This window comes from Apodemus sylvaticus, chromosome 8, assembly GCF_947179515.1.
Source record: "Apodemus sylvaticus chromosome 8, mApoSyl1.1, whole genome shotgun sequence".
Lineage (NCBI taxonomy): Eukaryota > Metazoa > Chordata > Mammalia > Rodentia > Muridae > Apodemus > Apodemus sylvaticus.
In genome coordinates this window covers 6,403,913-6,424,749 of record NC_067479.1, presented here as the reverse complement: position 1 = coordinate 6,424,749, position 20,837 = coordinate 6,403,913, and the positions used below count along the sequence as shown (strand labels likewise).

The following is a 20,837-nucleotide window of genomic DNA, read 5'->3' as shown; positions in this document are numbered from 1 at the left end:
CCACTTCAGTTCTGATCACTTTGATTCACAGATACGCGTTATCACACCATTAAACTGATAAGCAAACTCATTTCACTGACTCAAAACCCAGGGATAAATTAAAAACTGAGGGTAGTGTGTGTGTGTGTGTGTGTGTGTGTGTGTGACAAAGAGGCCAGGAGATCGGGCATCTATACTGAAGTTTCTCATTTTCGCGCATAAAACGAGCACAATAGAGCAGGATGCTAATATCAGGTTGTAATCCCTATATATTACAAACTCTGACTGACAAGCATTGAAACTCTGGCCTCTATGTATGAAATATCCTGGCACTTAATTTGTGCAGCAAGGCTGTTGTGGGGCCTACAGAACCGCGATCTGTGGATAGCGGCCCACGAGAATGAAAAGAGAGGCAAATGCTGCAACAATGACCCAACCGGGCGACTTCTCTCAAATGGAAGATGATACCAAACAATAGGACAGCTCTTTGCCAAGCCTTTGAATTCCTGAATTCTGCCAATTCCAAGCTGCAATAGAAGAGATACAGGTTCTCTGATAAACGTGTAATCAGAACATAAAGGACATGAAATGCTGTCAGGTTTCTCTGTTCCCCAATCATCAGTTTTTAGCAGCTGTATCATATCTGGGTCCCTTGACAGATGTGTATTACAAAATGAAATAATGTCAGGACTTGTGAGCTCTTATCTCCAAATGTGTTTGCGTGAAAAAGGCCTTCAAATGTAATTTTTTTTCCTTCAAAGGAGAATGTGAAAAGTTTTGTTTGAGTCTTTAAGACGGAAAATGCAGCAGCTCTCTGAGCTGGCACAAGTCACAAGCTGGGTCTTGTGACGCCGGATCCACTTGACAGACCCCCGGCCGGCTGTGGATTTACATCCGTGGGTCCTGTCCACAAACTCATCAGTGGGAATGGTGGACTTGGCAGGCAGCAAGGCTGCTCAACCCAACTTTCTTACTAAGAATACCTCCCTCGGCAACCTGCAAACTTCTCCCTAAATACCACAACACGGAAGATTCTATGTATGAAGGAAACGTCACTTAAAAAGAAGGATCCTATCAGGAACCAACCTTGAGACTATTTCCATAACACATGCTTTCGAACATAGAAAGAACCTGTTCTTTTTGGCGTGTCTGTGTATTCAAATCTCACATAATCTCCACCTACTGATTATTTTTCCCACAGGGCTAGTCATGACTACCTGTGACTCCAGTTCCAGAGGACCTGACACCCTCTGCTGGACTCTGTAGGCAATGCATTCACATGACACATACACATACATGTGGGCCACACATCTACATGTGAACTAAAATGGTCTTGGTTTTCCAGTCAGAGAAATTTGTGGAGAAATGTTTCAGGTGTGTAAAACCCCTGACTTGAATTTTTCCTACTATGCTTATAACACATCCTGGATAACGGCCTGGTTGAGACTGAGCAACTTCTTTTGAATTTGATTTAAAATGTTTTAATTTGGGGAGACAGTGTTTCAAGTATCTCAGGCTGGCCTTGAACTTACTGTAGACCCAAGGATGACCTCAAACTCTCAATACCTGCCTCTACCTCCCAATGTTGGGATTATAGCATGTGCCGCCATCACTATGTCTGTTAAAAACAGAAAACTAGGTGGTGCTGGGAATTGAACCCAGAGATTAATGCATGGTGGGCAAGACACTCTACCAGTTGTAGACTCCCAATCTTACAGCATCTATATGAGATCAAGCCAAAAGATGGCTGCCATTCTCTCTTGTGCCCTCAAGCTGCATTCAGGCTGAGCCTGGGCTAAAAGGGACCAGTCTCCGCCTTTCTCCTGAATACCCAGCTGATACTGCAATGTCTACTCAGACTCCCTCCACACTGTCTGCCTCATCTGTAGAAATGAGATAACAAAGACTTACCTCATAGGAACTAATTAATGGCTACAAACTGCAGGCTGAAAGCATGCGAGCTAAGTGCTGGGTGTGTTAATGCTGGCTGCTGGGAGACATGGAAAGGAGTGCTATAGAATGGAAACGCAAAAGCAGTTCAGCTCTGACTCCCTTTTGTGGGCCTTCTGATAGGATCTTTGCAGAATCGCAGGCCTGTTGTTGAGACATTGTTAACGGAGTTGATATGGTAGTCTGGAGGCAGGAAGGCAGACCTGGGCCTTGGGGTACCAGGGCCTGCTGGCTGGCAACTCTGAAACCTTATCTGGCCTCTTCTTCCTCAGCTTCTTCATGTGGCAAACAGTAACAATGCCTCACCAGGACGTGGGGAAAGGAGACAAAAAGAGACACTGCCGTCGCACTCAAGTCTCGGGTGAATCTTTTGCTCCTCTTCCTTCCTTTTGCTTGGATTCTTTTCACAGTTTCTATGATGTGGGCTGAAACCAAGGTCAGCCCACAGGTACCATGAGGCAACAGAAAACATTTTACATCACAAAGAAACAAACGTTTTTCCTCTGTGGACAGAGGAGAACAGTGGCTTTCCTTTACATTGCATTTGTAGATACCACTTAGTGTGTTGAATTCTGGCCTACGATTGTCAGGTTAACCAGTGGAACTCTGGCTTACTCACAGTGATTCTCAAGGCCTCACGCTCGTCAACCAAAAGGAAGGTCTAGTTAGGTCCCACCACTGGGATTACCATTAAGTTAATACCAGAGGCTTATCCCCACTTTTTAGACTACTGAGCAATGAATTATCAAAGACTTATCCTTTTAGAAATCATCTTAAACATCTAAGATACAGAGAAATAGAGCTTTATAGACTCCCATCTGAAGCAGTATCCTTTCCACAACCATCCTGCTGCTATGTGATATTGGGGAACAAACCCATTTTACTTAGAAGTAAAAAGTGGTAATGAGCCGGGCGGTGGTGGCGCACGCCTTTAATCTCAGCACTCCCACTTGGGAGGCAGAGGCAGGCGGATTTCTGAGTTCCAGGCCAGCCTGGTCTACAGAGTGAGTTCCAGGACAGCCAGGGCTACACAGAGAAACCCTGTCTCGAAAAGCCAAAAGTGGTAATGATAATGAAGAGAGAGGTCTGTAAAACAGATATGTGAAAGGAGGGACACACCAAGACAAACGTAGTGAGGAATGCTCGGCGAATGAGTGACAGTTAAGGGAAAGCATCGGGAACATGGTCAAGTGCAGCAGAAGCCCCTGTGCAGAGGGCGAGAAACCTGGAACACGGCTTAGAAAAGAGCTGGAGGTGAAATCTGGTTCAGAGTCAGCAGGGAAGAGGAAGAGGAAAAGGTGAGAGAAATGGCGGGCTTACCAGGAGCAGCCTGGAGAGTGAGATGTGGAAAGGGGATCAAGTGAGCAATCAGAGTAACTGGGAAGTAATATTTTAAGAAGCTTAAGGAGAAACAGTCTTATAAAGTTGACAGGGCTGATATAAGACATATGAAAAGCACTGAAATCAGAGATAAATGATACTTGTTATTTCAATAAATGCGAATGGGTTAAAACCACCCCTTTGTAAAAAGGCTGGGATGGCATCTCTGAGCAAAAGCCAACACCATGCATGTACGGAAGGCACACTTCTGATATCAGTGACAGGCATACTGAGCGAATGAGGACAGGGTGAAGGGAAGAAAGGCTCTACCTTAGTTTTGAGCAGGTTAGAATTAAAACCCCAAATCCTTAAATGAACACAGAAAGACTGCTTGAACTGTAGACAGTATAACTCATACTGGAAGTCATAAATATCTGCAAGTTGAGAAAAACAAGAATATTCAGAGTGAATGTGAGAGGAACCCTAAAGAGAGGCATGTACTGTCTGTATGGGACACTCATTTCCACATATACATCACATGAGAAAAACAAATGCGGGAACACAGAGGACCTATATGGTGTAATTAATGAAGCAAATGTAAAGAAAGGCTCATCATTTCTAAATGAGAGCATTCTAAAACACCTTTTGTAGAGATTTCCAGTGCACCAGGGCACAAGATTATTTCAAGTAAGCTGACAGGATAGAAAGCATTATTTACCACAGAACAATGACAGTGTAAATGTTAAATAGAAAACTATTCTATTACTAGCAGATGTTCCCCTTAAACACTATCTGTGATAAAAAGGAAATCAAACTTGAATTGTAAACTGTATGAAACAGAGCTTTGGTGAAAGCTGACTGTGTCCAAAACCTGAGGTATGGCTAATGCGGTGAGGTATGGCTAATGCGGTGAGGTATGACTACAGTGAGGTATGGCTAATGCAGTGAGGTATGGCTACAGTGAGGTATGGCTAATGCAGTGAGGTATGGCTACAGTGAGGTATGGCTAATGCAGTGAGGTATGGCTACAGTGAGGTATGGCTAATGCGGTGAGGTATGACTACAGTGAGGTATGGCTAATGCAGTGAGGTATGGCTACAGTGAGGTATGGCTAATGCAGTGAGGTATGGCTACAGTGAGGTATGGCTAATGCGGTGAGGTATGGCTAATGCAGTGAGGTATGGCTACAGTGAGGTATGGCTAATGCAGTGAGGTATGGCTACAGTGAGGTATGGCTAATGCGGTAAGGTATGGCTGATGCGGTGAGGTATGGCTGATGCAGTGAGGTATGGCTGATGCAGTGAGGTATGGCTAAGGTGAGGTATGGCTAATGCGGTGAGGTATGGCTAATGCGGTGAGGTATGGCTAATGCGGTGAGGTATGGCTAATGCGGTATTGTATTTACATTACAATTAGCATGATTATTGTAGTTACTATGTCAGTTACAGCTGTTATAGTTAATATCTATATTAATAAGTAAGAAAGAAAAGAATAAGAAAGAATAAAAGCAAATGTATTCAACAAGTATAAAGCAGTAACAAAACAATCTCAAGCCAGAAAGAATCAATGAAAATCAGAAACTGACTGGTTGTAAAGCAGAATTAAATACAAACACTTGAGAGCTTAATCACTGGGATAAAAAATAACTGATTATAATCAAAGGGGAGGATGGGAAGTGAAGGTGGAGAAAGGATAACTGTAAGGTCCTTAGCGAAAAGAATGAGATAATTATGTAATAATATAGAGACAGTGTGTGTCCAGGGAGAGGATCTGTAAGTCAGGAGACTGGGATGGCCCAGCGGGTACCTTTTACTTCTTAAAGTTAAAGAGGTGGGGGTGGGCAGTGGAGGGTGGAGTTCAGTCCAGGAAGTGCTCACTGTGAGCACGGGGTCTGCACACCTGTGTAAAAAGCTCGATGAGATGACACCCGCTGGGATCACCAGCAGGTATCGACACACTCCAGGTCATCTCGGAGGAGGTGGATGGCATTCGGAACAGTGACACTGTGACACACTGGTCTCCATGTGAACACACTCATGCGTCCATGCACACGGGGATGTGCACACTCTTATGAACATGTACACATTTAATTGTTGAATCTCAAAAGCCATGTAGGAAAACCTTGGATGCTGCTCTTGCTATTGCCAGGAGTGGAAGTTCTAGCCTGAACACTCTGTTCCAATTTCTGTTTTCATTTGTAAAATGCCTTATACACTTTTGCCGCCTTAAGATGTCTGCCATCTTGTCTGATACCCACAATGTGAAGCACGTTTTAAACACATGCTTCCAATGACTTACTAGCTTTGTGATTCTGGGTCCCTCCCTTCTGTTCTCCAAGCCACGGCTTCCTAAGCAGACATAAAGTTCAGAGGACGGGGATCACAGCCCAGAGCACTGCACCCAGCGAGCACCAAAGCCTCATCCGGACGCCATCGCCGTCACGGCTCACTGCCGGATGAAATGCTCGCTGGTCTGCTCCCTTCTGTTATCACTGATGACTGAAGGTGCGCTCACCCAAGCTTAGCATGCAGAAGCCAACACACACAATCTGTTAACTTATCAGCTTTAAAATTGATTTTCCTCATTCATGTGTCAGGGTGTGTCTGTGTGATCAGGGACGCCTGTGGGCTGTGCGCACAATGTCTAAGTGTGATGCCTGGCTTGATGGATGAGTTCTGGAATCGAACTCTGGCCCTCGTGACCGAGGAACACATGCTCTTAACTGATGAGCCAGCTCTCCGGCCACCACTTGTAATACGCTGATTCGGCGGTGGAAGGCGGGCCTGGGCTTCAGGTGTGACTGCCACCCAGGGCTGGTAGGACATTAGAACATGGATTCTTGTTCTGGTGTCTTTAATAGAGACTTAAGATGTTACACAACCCCAAGCAATTTTATTGTCTATATTGTTGAGAAATCTGAGAAATAAAGAAAGGAATGAAGGTCAAAAACCACACCTGCACTGAGGAACCTAGAGCTAAGCTTCATGGCAGTAAGTCCCTTACCCAGGGTGCAGCTACCCGAGGGAACCGTGTGCGCACGTCGGAAAGCTCCCGCACAGCGAGTATCCTTAAAGCCTGTCCACGCCACACACTAGGCTGTAGCTTAAGGTGTAATCAACTCTGGGTACATCCCGCTTGCACATTTATCTTCTCCAGATGGTAGCAGAAGAAAAACATAGGTTTCTTTGGACCCCCAACTCAACGAAGGTTTATGGAGACAGGCAGGAACAAGTAATAATAGTATTCTTTACAATTGTAAGGAAGAGGAGCAGCCTCGGTGTGTCTCTAGTAGACCTTTTTATAGCAAACATATTCCATTCTCGCCTTAACCTAACTTCCTGGATGTATCCTAACAATACCTACATTGCAATGTGTAAGCATCAATGAGAAAGAAATGTAATGAGCCTGCCGTCGGGGCTTACTCCCTCTCCAGCACGCCTGCTTGCACGTGCACACGCGCACACACCTTCCCCGGGTGCTCCTGCCAAGTCCTGGTAGACCTGACTTCAACCCTGGACGTGTTGAAGCTTTGTCTCCAGAGGCTTATAATTGAAAAGGGCACACAGTGCTTTTCTTTTCTTTTTTCTTTCTTTTTTTTTTTTTTAACCAGACCCCTGGTGCCCAATGGCGAGGAGGGAACTGGTGAGACACACTGTAATTACGGCCGCTGGGCCAACTCACCTGCTTTGCTGTTTCGGTGAGGGCAGCGGCTTCGCCCTTGCCCAGCTGCTGAACCATCTTGTAGAAGAGGCTCTCTGGATTCTGCAGCAAAACATACGGCTCATCATATTCCCTCAGTCTTCCTGAATCCAAAACCTGGGCATCAGCAGAAAAACAGCCCACTGAGACACACAATGTCTTGGAGCAATATATTATCACACAGACAATGCTTCGGAAAGGGGTGGGGCCGGGGAGAATACAGACGATCTATTTGGGTGGCAGCCTGAAGAATCCTTGAAAGGTTTGATTACCCAGAGCTACAAAGCAAACAAAGGCCAACCTGACCTTTTATTACTTTAATGTTACAGAGAACTTAGAAAAATGAAAGTTCTAGACTATGATTATGAGGTGCTCAGCTGTCTGTTGCTCTATGCTTTCTGCCAACGCTACTAGGAGAGTCTGTTAGTGCTTTTAAAACCCTCGGCCTCTGAGCTTTGAGGGGTGCATATATGTACAGGCAGAGCTAAGAAATCTATGGGCTGAAGAAAACCAACCTGTTTATTTAGGACATGGGTCATGTCAGAAGAGCCAAGCAACAGTGGCTGGGGAGTAAATCACCAAGCTGGATTGACAGGATCTGAGCAGTAGCTGGTGAGAGAATGGCTTCCAGAGGTTCTTTAGGGTTGGCAGGGGGAACTAAGCCTGATGAGTTTGCATCCTACAGTCAGTCAACCCCGGGTAAACGTCAGACAAGCAGATTCAGCGCTGCTGTGCACAGAAGAACACCCTAGAAATCTAATTTCTCTCTGAATAAGACTACGGAAGCAACTGAGGCACTGAGCTCAGAATTCTGGTGACCTCAAGTCCACACAGCCGAAGGGCATAAGGCCTAGGAGCTGCAGAACTTCCCTCGCTGGCTTCCTTCCTTCTCCCTTTAGCTGCCTGCCTTGCAGCCAGCTGATGGCTCCTTGATCCACACTGGCGATGGAGAGGTGGAGGGAGGTGCTCCTCACCCAGCATGTCCACTCATTAGTGGCTTTGGTTAATGGTTTCAGGCAGAAGAGAGAGTGGAGACAGCTGGCCCAAATGACGTACCTAGGGAAACAGCCCCGTGTAGTCGGTACTTATTCCGTTCTTCATTGGACTGTGTTTACAGTAAATCTATCTCAAGAGAAGCCGCTGAAACTCTATGCTGGACTGGGGTTGTTTTTCCATATCTAGATATTACAGTTAATTTGGCCCATGGTATTTAATCGGAAACATTTATAGAGTCTCCTAAAGGGCATTTTTTTCTGTTAATCTTTTGTTTACTACTGTGAATAGCTGCTAAGGGCAGCTTTTTCAAAAGAGTTCAAGAATAATTGAATCTGTCACATCCACATAATAATTAAAACGTCCTATAATTTGGCATGCCAATTTAGATGCCCTGAATGTATAATTTTACTTAAGCATTGCATTACTGGGCATAGCCACCCCTCCTGACGTTAACAGAGGGCGAAATCACCATTTTGAAATGCAGGTCTCTCCTTTGCTAAAGGCTAAGTAAATGAGTCAACTTACTTTACAAAATGATGAACTTTCTATTCTGCAAAAGCAAAAAGTAAACTTAAAATCCCACTTCGGGGTAGACCCTGAGTTCTCTGACTGTAATAGACTGCCTGAATTTAGGTTTATTTATTTTATATATGTGGGCACACTGCAGCTGGCCTGGAGGGATGCAGCTGAGAGCACAGGCTGCCCTGCCACAGGACTCTAGGGTAATTACCAGCACCCACGTGACAGCACACAACAGCTCTAACTCCAGCCCCAGGGGATCCACTGCCCTCTTCCGGCCTCCACAGGCACAGGATGTTCATGCAGGCAACAGGAACACACACATAAAATAAGGAAACAAGTACATCAAAAGCAGACCACAAGGCAGGCTATCCTGCAGCGCACACTGGCTCACATTCGGGGAACAGCACACCTGGGACTTGCAGTGGCTAGGTCCTTCTGCCCTTATGTCTCCAGTGCTGGGATCACAGACAGCTGTGGGCCATGACCCCTGGGATCACAGACAGCTGTGGGCCATGGCACCTGGGATCACAGACAGCTGTGAGCCCATGGCCCCTGGGATCACAGACAGCTGTGAGCCACGGCCCCTGGGATCACAGACAGCTGTGGGCCATGGCCCCTGGGATCACAGACAGCTGTGGGCCACGGCACCTGGGATCACAGACAGCTGTGGGCCACGGCACCTGGGATCACAGACAGCTGTGGGCCATGGCTCCTGGGATCACAGACAGCTGTGGGCCACGGCACCTGGGATCACAGACAGCTGTGGGCCACGGCACCTGGGATCACAGACAGCTGTGGGCCACGGCACCTGGGATCACAGACAGCTGTGGGCCACGGCACCTGGGATCACAGACAGCTGTGGGCCACGGCACCTGGGATCACAGACAGCTGTGGGCCACGGCACCTGGGATCATAGACAGCTGTGGGCCATGGCCCCTGGGATCACAGACAGCTGTGGGCCATGGCCCCTGGGATCACAGACAGCTGTGAGCCACGGCCCCTGGGATCACAGACAGCTGTGGGCCATGGCCCCTGGGATCACAGACAGCTGTGGGCCACGGCACCTGGGATCACAGACAGCTGTGGGCCACGGCACCTGGGATCACAGACAGCTGTGGGCCATGGCTCCTGGGATCACAGACAGCTGTGGGCCACGGCACCTGGGATCACAGACAGCTGTGGGCCACGGCACCTGGGATCACAGACAGCTGTGGGCCACGGCACCTGGGATCACAGACAGCTGTGGGCCATGGCACCTGGGATCACAGACAGCTGTGGGCCACGGCACCTGGGATCACAGACAGCTGTGGGCCACGGCACCTGGGATCATAGACAGCTGTGGGCCATGGCACCTGGGATCACAGACAGCTGTGGGCCACGGCACCTGGGATCATAGACAGCTGTGAGCCACGGCACCTGGGATCATAGCTGTGAGCCACCACTCTGGTTTGCAGTGTCTGGAGGAACAATCCCGTTGCTTGGGGCATGCGAGGCAAGAGTTCGGCCAACTGAGCTATGTTCCAGGCATCTGTCTTTGTCCTCAAGAAGTAACATAACTGGGCATGGTTTGCCCATCGCCAGCGTCCACCGTCCTCAGTGCTAACCCACACTCGGGACAAGTAAGTTAACATATGCCTGTGCCATCCATCCCACAACAGCAACAGCACCGTCTGAGGAATGGAGACTCCTCAGAGAGGAACTCGATGGCTGGTCACATGCTCCCGATCTGAGGTGAACACTGACCCGTCAGAGAAATTACATGGCTTGGCCCTGGCCGGAGGCAGCCGTGCTGGGACTCCTGCCCATCTGGGTGTCCAGAACATAACATTTATTATCAGATGTAAAGTAACAGCAGGAAAAAGGAAAACGATTCTTATCATACCTCTTCATTTGGATAATATAACTCTGCCTGATTCAAGAAAACACACCTCTAATCAGAAACTTGTCACCTGTTCAGTTCAGTGAAATTTTATCATACTGAGGATTTAGATTATATCCTGTATGCCTGGTATATGGTCCCAAATGGAAAAAAAGCAATTTTTATTCCTCTTTTCAGGATCAACAATGAATGAGTTACGTGCAGGCAAAATGTTTGGGAAGATAATTCAGGTTACCTCAGAGCTGGGTATTTATGGTCAGCATGGTTATCACACACTTAGTGACCCACGTCATTAAGGATCTGTGCAAGAGGCAGAGAAGGAGCCTTCCTTCCAGAGTCTGTTCTTAAAGACAGGTAAGATATTTAAACAACTCTCACAAAAGATAAAAAACAAAACCACTGAGACAAGAAAGCTGGAGCTAGCAGAGGAAGGCTCGAGGGAGACCTTCAGGGAGGACGGGCAGAGGAACGGGGAGGACGGACAGAGGAACGGGGAGGACGGGCAGAGGAACAGAGAGGATGGGCAGAGGAACAGAGAGGACGGAGAGAGGAACAGGGAGGACGGGCAGAGAAACAGAGAGGATGGGCAGAGGAACAGGGAGGACGGGCAGAGGAACAGGGAGGACGGGCAGAGGAACGGGGAGGACAGGCAGAGGAACGGGGAGGACAGGCAGAGGAACGGGGAGGACGGGCAGAGGAACGGGGAGGACGGGAAGAGGAACAGAGAGGATGGGCAGAGGAACAGGGAGGACGGGCAAAGGAACGGGGAGGACGGGCAGAGGAACAGAGAGGATGGACAGAGGAACAGGGAGGACGGGGAGAGGAACAGGGAGGACGGGCAGAGGAACGGGGAGGACGGGCAGAGGAACGGAGAGGACTGGTAAACAGGCTCATCAGACAGGGAAAACTCAGATGGGAGGACATGCGCATTCAAGACACAAACAGCATGAGCCCTGACTGGAGACATGATGTCGCCTATCCCAGGAGCCCGCCCCACTAGCTCACTGCTGAGTCTCCAAAGCCGGGCCCCACCCAGCATACCAAGTTCTTAAAGTGCAGGGGCAGAAAACCAGTCAAAGGACTGGACCCCGGGCACAGCTGGGCCACGCCCACTCGTGGGAGTGTGAGGAGACTAGAAGGAAAGGGTCCGGAATGCGCTGGGAGCCCTGCATGAGGGTGGGAAGACAGAAGGGAAGACAAGGCCTCAGAAGTCACAGGCTTCAAACCGACATCTGCGGGCAGGACAGAGTTTAAAAGCAGACCCAAGGCACGGCCCTGTAAACATTTGGGAAGAGAAAGGACAGAGGACGAGGCAGCTACTGTAGAGTCACATCTGGATGCACGCGGTTGGGAGTGGGTGTTTACAGCCAGGCACATAACTTTTTACATACTCAGCCATGGTGATCAAACAATCTAGATTTCTTTTCAGAACACACACACATAAAGCCGATCCAAACGTTTAAATGTTCTCTGTGCGTAGAGAGAACAGTGAGTCTTCCATTCCTCACTTGATATGCTTAACAAGAAAAGCCTCCTCCCTCCCTGGACCAAATAAACTGTAAAGCAATCCCCACATTCATGCTTATATGACAGCCACGCTTCACACCCGGATCTCTCCAGGAACAACAACCTCAAATTGCTCAGTGCTGTCTAGCAGGTCAAAGACAAATATATTGGGTGAGTCAACTAGTTACATAAGCGAGGCCAGGTTATCAGATCTGCGTCTCTGCAGGGGCCAGGGAGTTGACCCAGATGTGAAAATTGGATGGACCCATTTCAAAATAATTTAATCCAGTTTGTCCACAGGGCATAGCCACTCCTGACATTGAAAAGGAGATTGCAGCTTTAAAATACCGGTCTCTCCCATGCAAAAGACTGAGGGAGTAAATCAAACTGCTTTATGAAATGATCTATCTTCTATTCCGCAGGAGCAACATGTAACCTCCATCTTCACCCCTCGCCTCTCGCTCTTGCGTTTCTTCCTCTGGAGTCTGGACTTCCATGTTAGTTATTTGCACCCGGAACATCTGACTTGAAAGAGTAAGCGTATTGCTGACGGGACAATACGCTTTTTCTTTTCTCGCCTTTTTCAACAGCCTAGTTTTGGCCAGGCAGGCTCACCGAAGAAGAAAAGTTCCACAAAGGTGAAGAAGAGACTTAAGTAAAAGTTTAGTCCAGAGCTGCTCTGCTTTCCAAGCTGGGTGTGTGACTGTAGTGACTGGTTTTACTTTATCTAGGAAAACAACTAAGAAGAAAGGTAAAGATTATGAGACCACAGTGTGGCCTGTCAACAGGGAGCCACAACTCGAGTCTCTGAGCCTGTGGTTCTCTATAATTTAATTCCCTAGAATTCCCTGATTGCAGACAGGGACAGCCTCTCACCCAGGCGGTGCTAACAGCTGTGGAGCCTAGGCAAGCACCTCTTGCTCTCAGTCCTGGGAGAGCCCAGAGCTGTGTGGACAGAAAACGCCGACCCTGGAAAGAAGCACTGCTATCAGCTGAAGGGAAACAGAAGCCAGGTGTCCAGGTGAGCCTAAGAACAGGCGGGAAAAGTCTAACGTGGAGATAGATGGTGCTGATAGATAGTGCGGAGAAGGAGGTTTTCCAATTTGTCGGCCTTGCTCCATTGTTTTGTGGCAACTGAACAAATGAGAGTGATTAAATTAGCTGTCATAAAGACTACAGCACTATGCTTAATAAAGTTAAAACTGAGAGAACATCTTCACAGAATAGAATTCTGAGCCTAACAAATTGACGGTGCTTAATGACCCAAAACTGGTTTAAAAAATTCCCTTTGGAAAGCCAACACTTAAACAAAGCCATTAATTAGGTCACAGCTGTTTCCCAACAAGTCTTTTGTTTGATTTACTTACAACAAAACCATTCCCATCCGCCTCCCCGGTGAAGTGTTCACAAGGCAAGGGAGAATAATCACTGCGCCTTAAGCACTTGTAATCACTCAACTCTACGGCGACTGGTGATGGCTGCTGCTTACGGCCTTCATTAGCATCACTTCCTTAGCCACTCCCTGAGCCTGGCCCCTGGCCTCTGGCACATCAGGCTTTGCAGCTGATGGGCATGCTGTGGTGGTTTGAATGAGAATGCCCCCCACAGGCTCATATGTTTGAAAGATGGGGTCCTCAATCATAGACCAATTTGGGAAGGATTTTAGGAGGTGTGGCCTTGTTATATGAAACCTCAAAACCCAGACCAGACCCAGTTCCCCTGCCCTCACCCACCTCTGCTGCAGACTAAGATATAAAGCCCTCACCCACCTCTGCTGCAGACTAGGATATAAAGCCCTCACCCACCTCTGCTGCAGACTAGGATATAAAGCCCTCACCCACCTCTGCTGCAGACTAGGATATAAAGCCCTCACCCACCTCTGCTGCAGACTAGGATATAAAGCCCTCACCCACCTCTGCTGCAGACTAGGATATAAAGCCCTCACCCACCTCTGCTGCAGACTAGGATATAAAGCCCTCACCCACCTCTGCTGCAGACTAGGATATAAAGCCCTCACCCACCTCTGCTGCAGACTAGGATATAAAGCCCTCACCCACCTCTGCTGCAGACTAGGATATAAAGCCCTCACCCACCTCTGCTGCAGACTAGGATATAAAGCCCTCACCCACCTCTGCTGCAGACTAGGATATAAAGCCCTCACCCACCTCTGCTGCAGACTAGGATATAAAGCCCTCACCCACCTCTGCTGCAGACTAGGATATAAAGCCCTCACCCACCTCTGCTGCAGACTAGGATATAAAGCCCTCACCCACCTCTGCTGCAGACTAGGATATAAAGCCCTCACCCACCTCTCCAGCGCCATGCCTGTCTGCTTCTCACCATGATGGTCAGGGACTAACCCTCTGAAAATGTAAGCAAGCCTCTAGTTAAATGCCTTCCTTCCAAGAGTTGCCTTGGTCATGGTGTCTCTTCACGGCAATAGAGCACTGACTAAGACACATGTGTATGTCTGTAGTGCTTTATAGGACACGACAGGACAGAACTCTTGTTTTCTACAAGAGGACCAGGCGTATCTAAAGCAGAAACTGCTTCAAACTTTAAAGGCTAGACAAAGAATACCCACTGTAGTTTGATTCTGAAAGTCTCTAAAGACCTCTGCCTTGTTCAAAGCCTGGTGGCCACAGTAGTATTAACCAGTAGTATTAACTACTGGAGCCAGTAGAACCTTTAAGAGGTGGGGCCAATTGGGAGTTTTTAGGACAATGTGGTTGTGCCTTGATGGGATCTTGGCTCCTCCTTTTCTCTTTTGCATTCTGGCCATGGTTGAAGAGCTCTGCCCTTGTTACACATCCTCCCATGATGCACCACTTCACCACAGAACCAGATGATTGTAGACAGAAACTTCCAAATTCTGGAGCAGAACTTATCTTTTCTTTTAAAAAGCTGGTTATTTTTGGTATCTTGTTACAGTAACAGAAAACTGGCAGGCACACTGGTGTTCTACCAAGCTGAAAGTCGGGGGAGGATCAGAAGTTCTAAAATACAACAGAAGCTTCATCCTGGCTGGATATATCCGAATCTAACTCCCTAACTTTGAAAGAAGAGGATGCGTGTCTTTTGGGTCCCCTGTGCCATTCTTACAACAGAAAGCAGCTCAACTAACCATATTTCCACTTCTTGGGGGAATCTCCTCTGATGTTGCTTTGTCTCTGGTATCTCCATGGCCGGGGACATGATCTAAAGACTTCCCCCACACTGGAGTTCCAAGGGAGAGGGCCATTGTCACAGGGAAATGAAAAGTCATGTGTTCAAAGACAACTCTTTCCAAGCTGACTTCACCCTGGTCTCACCCACAAATCCCAGTGCTTGCTGTTCACCTTGGAAACCAACACAGAGTCCTCTTTCCTCCCACAACCTGCATTCAATCAAAGTCTAGTCACACTGTTTGCCACCTCACCCCAATCCACTCGTTTCTCTCTTTACACTGCTAGCCTTGGTCCAAGCTGCCAACATTCAGGAGGAAGAAAGCACAGCTGTCAGACAGTAGCCACTCGCCGAAGGACAAGGGGAACACCACCATGGCTTCATCCACAGCAGTGGCTTCATCCGTAGCAAAGAGAGGGACGGGGCAGTGGGCTGAGGTCAGGACGTGAGGGAAGGGCCAGATTGTAACCTGCCATGTCAAACCACACTAAGGATTTAGATGTAGATAATGAGAGAAAACACAGGCCCTGAAGATTTACCAGGAGACACTAGAAAACCAAACACTAAACACCACTGACAATAACAGAGACGCTTGGTGAAAGGGATACTCAAGAACTAGATGTTCATACATACAAAACCACAAGTGGGTTACATAGTGATTAGAGTTAATACTGGTAAGAGTTAGAAATGATTGTCTGACATTCTTTAAGACTCTGTCCTTCCCTGCTGCGGGTAGGTGAACCCCAGGGAGCACACATAGGATCTGCAGGTCATGCAGGTGGCCCTGGGTGTGTGGAAAAGCAGACTGAGCAAGGCATGAAGAACGAACCAGTGAGAAGCATTCTTCAAGGGCTTCTGCTTTAGTTTCTGCCCTGTATTCCCCCAGCGATAGACCATAAAGTATAGGATGAAATGAAATAAAGCATTATTCTAAGGTGTGTTTGGTCCTGGTGTTTCCCAGAGCAACAGAGAGCAAACTAGGAAAAGCCCTAAGATAATCACACAAGGGATTTTTCTTGACCCTTAACCTTCCTCTTCTTCTCTATGTGGGTGCTGGGAACTGAGGTTGGAGTTCTCGGCAAGGGGTGTGTGGCAAAAGCTAAAAGCACAGGAGCTCCTGACTATCGCGTCATCTGTCCACTCCCAGAAAGATTGGTTTCTGATCAAGGGAAGCGGTGACAAGGGAGGTGTACTGGCTGGTTTTGTGTCAACTTGACACAGGCTGGAGTTATCACAGAGAAAGGAGCGTTAGGTGAGGAAATGTCTCCATGGGATCCAGATGTGGGGCATTTTCTCAATTAAGTGATCAAGTGGAGGAGGACCCATTGTGGGTGGTGCCATCCCTGGTCTGGTATTCTTGGGTTTTATAAGAAAGCAGGCTGAGCAAGCCAGGGGAAGCAAGCCAGTAAGGAACATCCCTCCATGGCCACTGTATCAGCTCCTGCTTCCTGACTTGCTTGAGTCCCTGTCCTGACTTCTTTTGCTGATGAACAGCAATGTGGAAGTGTAAGCTCAATAAACCCTTTCCTCCCCCAACTTGCTTCTTGGTTGTGATGTTTGTGCAGAAATACAAACCTCCGACTACAACAGGTGGCATGACAAAATGTCCTACTACCACAGAGTATGAAACAAAATTGTGATGCATTGCCTGGTTTGGGACATTTCGTCTTTAGATGGTCCTGCAGATACATTTAAAGAAACAGCAGACAAAGGTGTCCATCAAAGGTAGGTGTGTCCAGTAGGACTCAGTGCACACATAGCGCTTGAGGCGCTGCTGGGAACACAAGAGCTGGGGGCTTAGCTTACTGGGACTTCTTAATGTTGTTTAGAAGGAAGGATAAAGGAGGGTGCTGCGAGCACCTGTGGGCACCTCCAGGGGAGGACTCACCATTATCTTGTCACTGTCAATGATGGTGTTCAGTCTGTGTGCAATGGTGAGCACTGTGCACTGGGCAAACTTCTCCCGGATTTTCTGCTGTATTAACTCATCGGTTCTGGAATCACAGAGGTTGGCAAAGGTGAGGAAACATCTCATGACGCTTAACAACATTTGTAAAACCCTTTTTAACATCATCATTATTATAGGGAACTCAGGCTAGCTTTGAACCCACTATGCTAATTCAGGTGGTTCTGTACCCCAGAGCTCCAGTTACAGGCATGCACAACCACCCTGCACACCCTCCCCTCTTAGAAAGCTGAAATCTAAACGGTCTAGTTAGAGACAACACAAATGATTCTTCTTTCCTCCAAACTGCTTGAAACAGATTGGGAACCTGGGAGTCTAATTCCCTCGGGGGATGGGGGGATGACTAGGATACAAGCTAAGCACCCCACTTCTGAACGGCTGAAGGCTTGGGGCTGAAATGCCTGGAGTTAGGTTTTAGATGCCGGACTCTGGTGCGTTTGCATGTGCATAATGAGATATGCGCAGCCAGAAGATGATTTTAAAAAATATATACACTAGCACACCACACATCTGAAGTGCTGGTACACCCTGTCATCCCTTAGTGTTGTCAAAACCTTCCTGTGAGCCACATTTAGAATTCATGCTCAACAGCACATCCACGTCAGCCTTGGCTCTGTACCACGCCCACGGCAGCTTTAGGTCTGTACCACGCCCATGGCAGCCTTGGCTCTGTACTGTGAAGTCAGCCTTAGGTTCTTACCTTGGATCCACATTTGCAGTTGCTTCATCAATGATCAGTATCCGGTTTTTCTTTAGAATTGCCCTCGCGAGGCACACTAACTGTCTCTGTCCAACACTGAAATTGGATCCTGATTCTGCTAATTCAGTATCCATTTTACCAGGAAGATCTTCAATGGCCTCTTTAAGTTGTACCTACAGAGGTAGACAGAAGAATGAACTATTAGGCAAATCATGACCAGAGCTTTGAAGCACTTCTTCCTGGGAGCTCTGTAAAGATCACGTAACCAGTGATAAGCATGGTCTGTTGGTCCTGGGTAAGAGTAACACTGCTTATGCCGTTAACTGTGTCAGGGAAGACTGACTACCCCTTGGTGAAACAGGGCAAGACAGGGAACATCCCTTTAACAAGATTTAATTTTGTTTTTTAAAATGTGTGTCTGTGGTGTGCCTGTGTGAATATCTGTGTGCTTTTGTTTATCTGTGTGTATATGTGTGTCTGTGTATCTCTATGTATTTGTGTATGTGTATGTTTATGTGTGTGTATATGTGCCTCTGTTTATATCTGTGTTTATGTGTCTGCCTGTGTGTTTTTGTATGTCTGTGTATTTATTTATCTATTTATTTTTGGTTTTTTGGATTTGGTTTTTGGAGACAGGGTTTCTCTGTATAGCTCTGGCTGTCCTGGAACTCACTCTGTAGACCAGGCTGGCCTCGAACTCAGAAATCTGCCTGCCTCTGCCTCCCTGTATGCTGGGATTACAGGCATGCGCCACCACCGCCCGGTTGTCTGTGTATTTATATGTGTGTATATATGTGTCTGTGCTTGTGTGTGTATCTATTTGTCTGTATGTATGTATGTGTATCTATGTGTGTGCCTGTGTGTGTATCTATGTGTGCCTGTATGTGTCTGCGTCTCTGTGTGTGTGTGTATATGTCCATGCATGTGAATTCCCATGGAGGCATAAAGAGGGCATCAGATGGCTGGAGCTGTAGTTATGGGTGCAGTGAGCTGCCTGGTGTGGAAAAGACGTGGGTTCTCTGCAAGAGCAGCATGTGCTCTCTGCTGATTCGCCGTCTACACAATGACCTGAAGATGCCTCTTCTCAATGGTTAGTGAAGAGACAGCTTTAAGAGTTCACAGTGACAAAATGCAGGACAGATTAGTGACTGAGAATCATGAACTCTATGAATTAAAATGAGGTGACAGATAAAAACCCTAATCACTGTGATGACCCTTATCTAAATTATACCTCAGTGAAGCTGGTGCATCTCAGAGCCACCCACCTTACCACCCTAACTCCCTTCCTGCTACATGACACCCACCATGGTCCTCTGCCGGGCAATCGTGGGAGTCTCAGAAATGAAGCTCTTCCCCTATATAAGATGGACTCTAGAAAATGTAAAGTGCATCTACATAAATCATTTACATAAATGTAATTTATGCAAATAATTCTGCATAGGAGTTATTGTAGGAAACTTGGCCCCCTGAAGAAATAATCCTGTAGGTACCCCACCATTTTGGAAATTTTAACTAACGGGAAGAGTGTGGAGCAGCCCAGCAGCTGTGACTCACTTCTTCCATGTCAGGGCCCTGGTGTGTGCTCCTCCTAAGTTAGCAGTCTGGTATCACTAAAGCTATGAAGTGCCTTGATTCCAGCGTAACAGACGTCCTACCGGGGGTGGACATATGTCTTCCTCTAGAGAAATTTTACAGAACTCAGGCCAAACTCGGGTTATCCCCGAGAGATTTAGAACAAAGTGTCAGGACACTTCAGCACCAGAGCAGCAGATTGAAGAGTGGGCTCCGGGACTTGATCTCAGGTCCTTGCGCTTGTAAGGAAGCCTGCTGTCAACTGAGCCTTCCCCCTGTGCCAGGCCGTACATTTGTGAAATGAAAAGCACAGCCCTGCGATGCCTGCGCTCACGTCCTGCCTGGCTTCTCCCCGTGTTTGCTTTCTCACTGGCAAATGAGACGCAGTGTTGTCACGGCCAAGATGCCTTTGCTCGCGATGAGTCAGTACATGTAAGTATTTAGAGCGGTGCTTGCTACAAAGAGATCAATCGGCCTTGTCTGTTACCAGTCCTGCCCTCATCCAGGTCTCTTCATGTTGTTTTTCTTTACTGCGCTTATCAGTCTTAATTTTGTATGCATAAGCATTTGGTGGTGTCCTAACTTCTCCACAAGAATTTCATTTCCAAGTGGGAGTGTTTTGTCTATCTGATGACTATCTAACAGCTTAGGAATCTGCAATAAGCTCTCAACAAATAACTGTTCAAACCTATGACGGAGCCGTAAGAATGTCTCATCCATACCTGTTTCTACAAGTTAGAAAATAAATTCATATGAATATACTCTTATGTAGAATACAATCACATTATTAAATGATTGTAAAAGATATATATCACTTATAAAAATTAATGGGCCCCAGGATGTCACAGCAGTGATACTTAAAACAGGGAAATCATTTAAAATTTAAAATTTCAGGAAAGTTAATGCAGCTATAGTATTCTAAACTATTTCAGTACAGAACAGTTCAGACTGCATCCCTCGCTTGCCTGAGTAAGGAATCCCCAAGAAGCGGGACACACTAGACAAATAACAGGAAAATCCTCCAAAATTAAAGGTATCAATACAGCAAGTTAACCACGGCTCCAGGAGTCTGCCTGCTGGACTCTGCTGCGGCGTTACAATGACAGGTTTGTCAGTAAACAGCACTCTCATATTCTGTGTAATCTGCTTTTATAAACACTTTCTCATGAGACTCAAGCGTTCTGTGGAAGTATGACGTCGTTTTCCCCTTTGGTTAATAATGAAAACAGATGCCTCATTTCCCCAGGTGTCTCCTACCCCCGAAAAGCAGTAAGATAAAGGGCTGCCGCACAGCACTACCTTCTGAGCTGCACAGCCCATCTCATGAGCGCCTGTGCCTCTGTGCACCTGTCAATCACAACAGACTGTTGACATGCCCCCTTGATGTGTATGCACTTCTGCCCTGACTGCACACGGCCTTGGGGTCTTGCGGTGGAGCTAGAGTGTACAGCGTAGGGAAGGCTTATGGAAGGGGACGCCCTCAACAAAGCTAGTATTTAACATACACATCACACCCATTCACAGACAGCAATGCTCCCCAAGCTTTAGCGGCAACTAAAGCTAGTTCAAGCCCTAGCCCCTGC

General features: G+C 47.3%; 1 protein-coding gene and 1 long non-coding RNA gene across 2 annotated transcripts in view; one reads left to right on the top strand and one right to left on the bottom strand.

The window, feature by feature from the left end:
• Abcc4 (ATP binding cassette subfamily C member 4) overlaps nucleotides 1-20,837 on the bottom strand; it is a 216,248-nt gene that overhangs the window by 2,038 nt on the left and 193,373 nt on the right. The window contains exons 28-30 of the mRNA XM_052190656.1: nucleotides 17,683-17,855; nucleotides 16,905-17,010; nucleotides 6,931-7,065 (exon numbers count right to left, since the gene is read on the bottom strand). Coding sequence (XP_052046616.1) covers nucleotides 6,931-7,065; nucleotides 16,905-17,010; nucleotides 17,683-17,855 — 414 coding nt within the window. The remainder of the gene's footprint in view (nucleotides 1-6,930; nucleotides 7,066-16,904; nucleotides 17,011-17,682; nucleotides 17,856-20,837) is intronic.
• On the top strand, nucleotides 4,141-4,478 carry LOC127691053 (uncharacterized). The gene is made up of 4 exons (XR_007979212.1): nucleotides 4,141-4,198; nucleotides 4,250-4,284; nucleotides 4,320-4,389; nucleotides 4,444-4,478. It is a non-coding gene; the product is annotated as an uncharacterized LOC127691053 (long non-coding RNA).